General features: G+C 43.6%; 1 protein-coding gene across 1 annotated transcript; it reads right to left on the minus strand.

Annotated features, from left to right (window-relative positions):
- Positions 1-502: 502 nt before the first annotated feature.
- On the minus strand, positions 503-3,745 carry LOC128736174 (uncharacterized). Its single transcript, XM_053830656.1, has one exon. It carries the CDS (start codon positions 3,743-3,745, stop codon positions 503-505), a length of 3,243 nt encoding a protein of 1,080 aa, XP_053686631.1.
- Positions 3,746-10,413: the final 6,668 nt, after the last annotated feature.

A 10,413-nucleotide genomic window follows, 5' to 3' on the forward strand; every position in this document is an offset into this window, starting at 1 on the left:
CACTGCAGAAGATCTGTTACAAAGGCGAGAAGGTGTGAAGGACCATGGCAGCAAAGCCCATTTTTGCCAGAGTGGTGGAGTGACCAATGAGCTGGGAACGGGCTTCGTAGAGTTGGGCAAAATGCTGGATCGCGTAATGGACTTGTACGAGACTCGACACGGTCCGGCTCCTTATCGTCGGCGGAGCCTGAAGGGTTTTCCGGTTCACCGGTTTTAACGCGAGACTGGAGGGTTCGAATTAGAAAAATAATTTAATTTTATCCTGGTCTGATTTAATCGATAGTCAAACGATAACTCGTCGGAAAATTAAAACTAGTGGCCACTTATACCTACAGTTTACAATGTATATCGGTACATAAGCATGTATATTTTGTTCTTCGGTTCTTCGTGACTTGCTGCAGCAATGTATATGTGCACACTCGGGACAAATCGCTACGATGTGCAATGTTCGAAACACGACGATAAGACGATAGGACGATAGCGCTGTTGCATCTTTCACTCGTTATTGCAGTGATGCCGATTCGATCAGATTATTCTGAACATCCTCCCGCCGTTGAAAGGTGTCCCTTTCGAAACTCTGCTCTGGGTCGATGGGTAGAAAGCACAGCTTCGATACAGGTCTTCGCAAAATTCCATTCTCTGTTTTGACGTCGACGACTCGTACAACACCTTCGGTACCAGGGATGACCTCGATAATACGGCCAAGTAGCCATTTCTGAACTGGCATGTTGTCCTTTTTGATGAGCACAAGTTGACCTACTTCGACTTCTACCTTCTTGTGCCACTTGTATCGTACTTGTAGCGACGAAAGATACTCCGATTGCCAACGATTCCAGAAGTGCTGAATGATAGCGGTGATGTGTTCATTTCGTTGCCTAGGATGCTTACGTTGATCGATGACTACGGGACGTGCGACAGCGTTCAAAGATCGAAATACCAAAAAGTGTCCCGGAGTTAACGCCTCAAAATCCTCTGGGTCGTCCGATAGCGGGGTGAGCGGTCTCGAATTTAAAACCGCTTCAATTCGACACAAAACGGTTGAGAACTCTTCGAAACTCAGAGCTGCTGCTGCTGTATGCTTCAACAATAACACCTTGGTTTGACGGATGTTTGATTCCCAAATACCGCCGAAGTGCGGTGCCTCTGGGGGATTGAACTGCCACTCGACACTGTTGCCGTAGGCTCGTAGAATGTCGTCTTGGTTGTCGAAACTCTTAAAAAACTTCTCCCATTCTTTCAACAAATTAGCGGCGCCAACAAAATTTGTGCCGTTGTCGGTCCAAACTGCAATAGGTCTACCTCGACGGCTAACGAAACGATCGAATGATGCCAAAAATGCTGCGGTTGATAACTCGCTAACCAACTCGAGGTGGATCGCTTTTGTTGCCAGACAAATGTAAAGCACAATCCATCCTTTATACTCGACGGTGGAACGTTTATTGCGCTGCTTCAAGAATACTGGTCCACAGAGATCGATACCGACTCGATAAAACGGATACTGTCCTTCCACACGGCAAGCTGGCAAATCACCCATGTACTGTTGAATTGGACGGGGATTGCTCTTGAAACAAACGACACAGCTCTTGATGACCTGCTTGACCACGCTTCTTCCTCTGATGATCCAAAATTCCCTTCTGGTTGCAGCAAGTGTGACCTGAATACCGGCGTGCATATTAGACTCATGGAAAGACCGGATGATTGCACCTGTGACGGGATGGTTCTTGGGAAGGATCATCTGGTGTTTTGTATCATATGAGCAGGCCGATTTCGATAGACGTCCACCGACCCTCAGTAGTCCGTGGTTGTCTACAAACGGAGAAAGCGGTATTAGCGAATGGTTCTTCGATGTTACCTCCTCTCGTAATTGGGCGAATACTTCCGGAAAGCTCTCCTTCTGGACGAGACGAACAATTGTAAGCTTGGCGTATCGCATTTCCTCTGCGCTAAACTCTCCACGACGTTGATTCTCTGCACTACGCTGACGATTCTGGAACATGCGCTTGATACGCGCGACGACTCGAAGCATTATGTTGTACTTGCTGCAATTGTCGAATAAGTGCAGCCTTTCGACCACTGCGGGCATGGCGGTAACCTGGATCAATTCTGGCAGCTGCATGGGGTCAACCAGCTGCACTCCCTTTGGCCAGACGATATCGTTTTTACGTAGGAATGGCGGTCCACACCACCAAAGTTTAGATGAATGAAGCTCTTGGGGCATAATTCCACGTGAGACCAAATCTGCCGGATTGTCATGCGTGCTGACGTGACACCATTCGCTTGGGTCGGACAGCTGTTGTATTGCAGCGACACGGTTTGATACAAAAACATCCAGTTTACTGGGGCAAGTGTTGATCCAGCTGAGAGCAATAGTGGAGTCGGACCAAAAACGAACTCGGTTCACGGTAACTGGTAGGGATCGTCTTACATTATCTGCTAATTGAGCGAGCAAACGAGCTCCACATAGCTCTAGGCGCGGAATCGTGGTTCGATTTCCCTTGATAGGTGCGACGCGAGATTTTGAGCATAGTAAACGAATGGAGATTTGACCTTGCGAGTTTCGTGACCTTAAGTACAAACATGCTCCGTAGCCCTTCTGCGATGCATCACAGAACCCAGCAAGTTCTACAAATTCTGTTTGCAACAATGGAAGTACACAGCGACTAATCCGAATTGTGTTCATCGTCTGTAACTGTAGTCGATACTCGTTCCACATGTTTTCTATACCAGCTTCCAGCGGCTCGTCCCAATTTAGTTTCTCTTTCCATAGTTCTTGCATGATGAGTTTACCCGTCATAATAACTGGTCCTGCTAGGCCAAGTGGATCGAATAACTTTGATATGTCTGAGAGAATTGTTCGTTTGGTCGGTACTCCTTCGTCAAAGGCAATTGACATAACTTCGAAACTGAATACATCTTCATCGGGTTGCCAAGTTAACCCAAGGGTTTTAGTTCGGCCTTCTTTGTTCAGCAGTACCTTTTGCTCCAGCCTGGCTTCGGGTATATCAGCCAACACCTCTTTGCTATTTGAGCACCACTTATGCAACTCGAATCCTGCCTTTTCGAGCATAGCAGCTAGTTGCCCTTTCAACTCTCGTGCTTCCTCTACCGTATCAGCACCGAATAAAACATCGTCGACGTATACCGATTTCTTGCCAACTTCTGCTGCAAGGGGATACTGCTCTGCTTCATCTTCACAAATCTGCATTAGTGTCCGGACTGCCAAAAACGGGGCGCTGGCAGTACCATAGGTAACTGTCGTTAACTGATAAACACCGATTTCATCCTTGGTACTGGATCTCCAAAGAATCTGCTGGAAACGTCGATCTTCTTTGCGTACTAAAATTTGTCGGAACATTTTCGAAACATCGGATGTGACCGCGACCTTGTACGTTCGAAAGCGAAGCAGCGTATCGACAAGCTGGGGTTGCAACGTTGGTCCCACCATAAGTTGATCATTCAGCGATTTTCCATTGCTAGTTTTAGCCGAAGCATCGAACACCACCCTGAGTTTCGTCGTACTACTATCTGGGCGTTTGACAGCATGATGCGGCAAAAAATACTGCTTTTCCGATTGCAACTCTACTGGGTTGAACGTGCCAATTTGTTCCATATGGCCCAGGTCGATGAACTCCTGCATAAATTGTTTATAATCAGCGTAAAGTTTCTGATCCTTCGTGAGTCTCGCCTCCAAAAGAAGGAACCTGCGGTGAGCCATATGTCTAGAGTCTCCAAGGTCAATTTCCATGTTTCTGAACGGTAGCGCTACAGTATACCGACCTGTAACATCACGACTGTGGTTCGATACAAAATGATCTTCCGCGGCTTGTTCTTCGACGGACCAACTATTTTCGGAACCGTAATTTTCGATACACCAGAATTTCGAAACTTGTTTGTCTAATTGTTCATTCGTCACTGAGAGCACTTGCACTTGAGGGTAACTATCTCTCTCCTTTACATGACCACCTGCAACCCAGCCAAATACCCAAGTAGCACACGTTGTCACAATTGAGTCGCAGCGGCTGATATGCGACAAATTTAAATGTAAAACTTCGGTTACAGTAACCTAAAATATAACAGTTGTGTAACCGAAATAGCGCAACTTATGTAACTAAATCTGGTTGCATTAACAGTTACTCAATAACCAATATGTAACGTGTATAGTTACAAAATGGTTACTATTGAAGTTACACATAAACTGTAAATTGACTTTCAATTGGTGGCAAATTAGTTATCTTGTAACTTTTATTGCATAGCGAAAATGTAGCAGGTTTATTATTTCAATCTATGGCTGTCAACGTCAAGCAGTAAATTTAACTGTTGAATATAGAAGAGTGTATAAATTATTATTTCAACACAAATTTTAATGCAGTTTCAAATTTATGGTGAAATGCATGATTCTAGCTTTGAAAAATTCACGCGCTCTTATTTAATATAGCTTTTCGTTACTTACTTCTTTGAAAAATTGATGTTTTGTAAATCAAATATAAAAATTTGAATTTTAATTTTTTGATTTTCTAAATTTATTCTTAGCAATAACGAATTAGTGGAGCATTCACCTAGAAACCATTAAAAATTAAGTTGTTTTCGCTATCACTTCTATCACAGTAAAATTCATAGCCATTTTGCCTTTGGTTCTAACTACTACACCATCGTCCTTGAAGTTTTGTATCGTTTTCGGCATATTGCATGAAATGATTTTAAGCAGCCATTGTTCATTGTTCACATTGTTGATATCGGGAAAAGGTATTTTTTAGTGATTGTTGTGAAAAGAAAGTGTTAATTTAATATCAAAGAATAGTTTCAGTTTGAATAAAACAGTTACCACTAGTGTTAATCATAGAAGGTTACATTTCAGTTACATTCTAGTTGTACGTAACCTTAGCCTTCGACCTGGTTACGGTATCGGTTATACGGTAACCAATATTAAATCTGTTGTAGTCACTTATTTCTTATGTCGTCATTTCTAAGTTACACTGTAACCTATTTTCATTGCCGGTTTCGTTTCGATGTAACTTGATCGTTTTGACGTTTGAGAATAATCATCATTTGTTTACTTAATACCAATGTCTGGGCGGAGAAGATTCCAAGTACCATCAATTAAGTAAATAAACGCATTTACAAGAGCATTTCACAACCCGTGTACCAATTGTTTATCTTTACCATTAGCAATATTCTTCAGGTCTAGTTTTTCCTTAATCCGTTGTGTTTACAAGGAACAGTGAACAAATTGTTGCGAAAATGTTACTAGCCGACTTTTTTTGACTTCGTAACTGCTCGTAACGGAAAATTAACTGTTTTGCGACCAGCAAGTTGATGACAGTTTGGAAAAAGGTTTCATTTGTGTCACTTGATAACTATTTGGTAACTCGTAACTGAAAGGTGACTGTTTTGCGACAACCAAGTTGTTGACAGTTCGAAAAAAAGGTTTCAATTTGGTCATTTGGTAACTACCTGGTAACTTTTTGAGATTTTTGTCACTAGAAAACTAAAAAGTAACTATTTTTAATTTTATGTAACCTAACTCGTTACAAGTATCCTAAATGTAACTGCTGTGCAACCTTTTTGTATTTTTTTATTTTTATGATTAGTTACAAGTGCTACTTGGGTACTGTCTGTCGGAAGGTCGGAAGCTCTTTCGATAGTGTATAGGACTTAAACAGCATCATTTTGTCCCATTCAACGATTCCGAAAAGGATATCAATTTTCGCTGTTTTATTAAACTGTGGATCCGCAAGATCTATCCAGTCGGGAATATTCCAATTGGCAATATCAAAAGATCGCAACGGTAATTTATTTGTGATTCGAGGGGTAACCAAAAATTCAGCCATCGATTCGAAATAAGATGACCTTGAACTAACATGGGCGACAACTGATTCTGTAATTTGCCTTCCTGCTCCCCCAAATCCAACAACAGACACGTTCGATGAAAAGGTTTTAAGTCGCAACCTCTTTGCACACGCAGTTGTCATAAACGTCGACATCGCACACGAATCGAGAACAGCACGGCATTCTTGAAGTTCACCACTACTGCTGCGAACCTGTACTAAAGCAGTGTGCAACAATGCTTGATCGTTTACTGCCATCAACTGAACCTTTTTTGACACTGTACTTTCGCTCGGAAAACAATACGCCTCTGGTCCGTGCGTATTCATCGAGGCAGAGTTAAATTGCTCACACGACTGGACTGGTTGAAGCATTGTGCACAACTCGACACGAACGGGATTGGACTTCGTGTCGGTGTTCGCATCCGTTGACTTCGTTTCAAAATGTAGCAAAGTATTATGACGAAGATCACATTCCTTACACGTACCACTTTTACACTCGGCGACAATGTGACGGTTGCTGAAGCAATTTACACACAGTTTAAGCTCTTTCACTCGTTGAAAACGTTGGGTTGGGGATTTCGACAAAAAGTTGCGGCACTCGTTTATATAATGCCCGCCCTTACAATTGAAACAGGCAAATTTGCTTCTATAGTCTGAATCACGATTAGAGCTCACTAACACATTCGGCTTCCACTTATTTGCCGACGGTTTTGTATTACTGTGGGACGCCAACTTATGATCTTGCTCTAGATTTTCTAGAATGCGACAACGATTTTGCAAAAAGTCAACCATCCCTTGCCATTTCACTAGCTTTGTACCGACCACGTGGGGCTCGAAATCTTTATGTGTCTGTTTATCGAGACGAGAAGCAACCACATGCACTACCATACACTCGGAAAGTGCATCGAGCGGCAATTTTAACGACGACAAAGCTCGGAGATTCTTCTGTACGATGTTAATTAGTTCGCGCAGGGCAGAAGAAGATTCAACTTGAATTTGCTTGAGTTGAAAAATGTCTGCAAGATGGCGGTCAACTAGCCAGCGACGATTTTCGTAACGTGCTTCCAACGCCATCCACAAGGACGCAAACGATTCTTCTGGTGTTTCAATTGTGGCAGCTTCACCGGACAGACACGACCGCAAATAATGTAACCGCTGTTGATCGTTTAACGAATCATTTCGACGAACAAGCAGATTGAACTGACTGCGAAAATATAACCATTGTTCATAATGGCCATTGAACTTTGGCAACGAAATTTCCGGTAGTTTTATGCACGAATCGGGGTTAGGTTTCTGGGCGAAACTTGTACCTGAGGTCATTGCTTCAGGAGGCTTTGACAACGCCTTCACCTTTTTCATGATTTGGTACCGAATTTCACTCAATAAGTCGAAAAACTCTTCACTTTCCTTTTCGATTATAGGGACTTCATCGTCTTTAACTAGTCCATACAACTTGCTTTCAGTCTCGAAATAGGTAATTCGCATCTCGTCTAAAACCTTTCCACGAGTTTCTAGCATTAAAGGATCATCTTCATCTTTGAACGCGGTCACGAAAATCATTATTTTAGAGGCACGCTGTTGAATCGCACTTAGCGTCCTCTGTAACGACAAAATGGTGGCTTTTTTCTCGGCAGCCATCGCGAAACGCGCACAAAGGAATCAAGCCGTCTATACACCGAATCGAAACGGCAATTACGAAACGTATCTCCAATTAATTTCTTCAGCTCACTTTTACCGGTGGTCCATCCGGTTCGAAGGACCGATTGATGTACGAGACTCGACACGGTCCGGCTCCTTATCGTCGGCGGAGCCTGAAGGGTTTTCCGGTTCACCGGTTTTAACGCGAGACTGGAGGGTTCGAATTAGAACAATAATTTAATTTTATCCTGGTCTGATTTAATCGATAGTCAAACGATAACTCGTCGGAAAATTAAAACTAGTGGCCACTTATATCTACAGTTTACAATGTATATCTGTACATAAGCATGTATATTTTGTTCTTCGGTTCTTCGTGACTTGCTGCAGCAATGTATATGTGCACACTCGAGACAAATCGCTACGATGTGCAATGTTCGAAACACGACGATAAGACGATAGGACGATAGCGCTGTTGCATCTTTCACTCGTTATTGCAGTGATGCCGATTCGATCAGATTATTCTGAACAGACTGGAAAGCGATCAACGTGAAGATGTGCGTGTTGAGGATAAAAAACCGTTTCTTCAACTACACCATCATAAACGTGCATTGTCCTCATGAAGGTAGAACTGACGACGAGAAGGAAGGATTCTATGCGCAGCTGAAGGCAACGTACGACAGTTGCTCACCACGGGACATCAAGATCGTCATCCGGAATATAAACGCCCAAATCGGCAGGAAAGCAATGTATAGACCGGTGATCGGGCCCCATCGCCTGCACTCCGACACGAACGATAACGGCCAGCGATACATCAACTTTGCGGCTTCCCGAGGCTTGGTGATCAAAAGCACCCTCTTTCCCCACAAAGATATCCACAAGGCTACCTGAAGATCACCTGACCAACGAACCTCGAACCAAATCAACCAAATTCTCATCGAGGAACGGTTTTTCTCGAACATCACCAACGTACGCTCCCTACGGAGTGCGGATATTGACTCGAACCACTACGTAGTAGCAGTACATGTGCGCTCAAAATTAGCGACGGTTTATATCTCGCGACAAAGTCGCCCTCCTCGGCTAAACACTCGGCAATTAGAAAACCCGCGAACTGCCGAAAACTACGCGCGCGTACTGGATGAAGCTCTGCTTTCTTCTGTGGAGCTAGATGCTTCGACCCTGGATGGAGTAGGTTACGCTCGATCGTCAACGAGGCCGCAACCGCGGTGCTAAGAGTGAAAACCTCGAGTGCACGAAATGATTAGTTTGACGGGGAATGCAAACAAGCGGTAGAGAGGAAAAACAGAGCTTGGTAAAACTGTCATAGCATATCCACGAGAGAGAATTTGGCCAAAGATCAACGAGCGCGAAATGAGTTGACCATGATCCTGAGGAGCAAAACGCGCCAGAAGGCGGACAGAGATTATGAGGAGCTGGAACAACTATTCCAGGGTAATGACACGCGCAAGTTTTACGAGAAGGTGAACCAAACTCATAAGGGCTACACACCAAAACCTGACATGTGTAGGGACGAGGAAGGGGATCTAATCACAAACAAGTGCGAGGTGGTCGATAGGGGGACGCAGTATTTCGATAAGCACCTCAACGGCGATATATCGCCGTTGCTATAGCATGCGAGAGTGCCATGCAGTCTGTAAAAATCCTGTGAAACTTCTCAACAGCAAACTAATTAGCAGAAATCATGTTGTACACAAACTTTTGAAAACCATTAGAAAGTTACTTGTTTTACATGAATACTTAACTAAATAAATTAATTAATCAATTCGAAAGAAAATTCTGTAACATAAGCATTAAATATATTGCTTAAACAAATGGTTTTCTGCATAATAACTTGGCCTCCCTCGAGAGGCGAAAACTTCTCTAATAAAAAAATGGATTGCCCCCCCCCCCCGCCGAACGAAAATCCTGGCTACGTCACTGTCAAGGGATTTTACCAATTCAACTGCATAAATGCGTGGCTTACTGTTACAATAATTGCAAAGCTTCGAAGGAAGAACGCTCGGTTGGTATACTCACTTCGGAGGAATGTGGCTGGGCAGCAAAAATTCTCGTTCGTATAGCACAACATTCCTCGTTTCCTGCAGAAGTCAAGAGATTCTCTTTGGACAATAGTTCATCAAGTTTGCCAAATAGTGACTCCAAGTCATCGCTTCAAAACCTCAGCTTATTTATGGACCATTTATTTATCAACTTATTTATGAACCGACTACGATATTAAAATACGCCGTGTGCCACTCGCTTTCCTATCCTTCTACCGTCTAGGCACAACCTTAATTTTTTGATTGCGCGAGCAACACATCGCAGAACATTACATGGTGGTCCTTCACTTCTGCTTTCTACCATGCGCCAACGCTACTGGCCGCTTCTCGGGCAGGATCTTGCTCGCAAAGTGAATCGTCAATGTATAACCTGCGTTCGTTGCCGGCCAACACCAACCACACAAATCATGGCACCACTGCCAGCGGTTCGCATCACACCAGCGCGAGCCATATTACATACGGGAATGGATTACTGTGGTCCGTTCTTCATTCGTCCGTTACAAGAAAGGGGGGCGTCAATGTAAGTGGCGTTGTTTGTATGCTTGGTGGTGAAGGCCGCCCATTTAGAAATCGTCACCGATCTCTCCGTCGCGTCGTGCAATAATGCCGTGAAACGTGTCGTTGCACGCAGAGGCCGTATGGTTTAACTACATTGCTACAATGCGCGGACATGCTTGCGGATCGCGAGCTCCAGAGATCGCGAACTGAGCTAATGCAGCAGTTAAAAACAGAAAACTGGCATCATTACTGTGTGGACAATGGTATTAAGTTCAGTTTTATTCCTGCCCGCTCACCACACTTTGGCGGATTATGAGAGGCAGTAATCAAGTCCTTTTAACACCACTTTTGTCGTATAATGAAACTGAAAGCTTTCTCGGTGATCTAGTTCGATA

The sequence above is a fragment of the Sabethes cyaneus genome, chromosome 2, assembly GCF_943734655.1.
Source record: "Sabethes cyaneus chromosome 2, idSabCyanKW18_F2, whole genome shotgun sequence".
NCBI classification, from domain to species: domain Eukaryota; kingdom Metazoa; phylum Arthropoda; class Insecta; order Diptera; family Culicidae; genus Sabethes; species Sabethes cyaneus.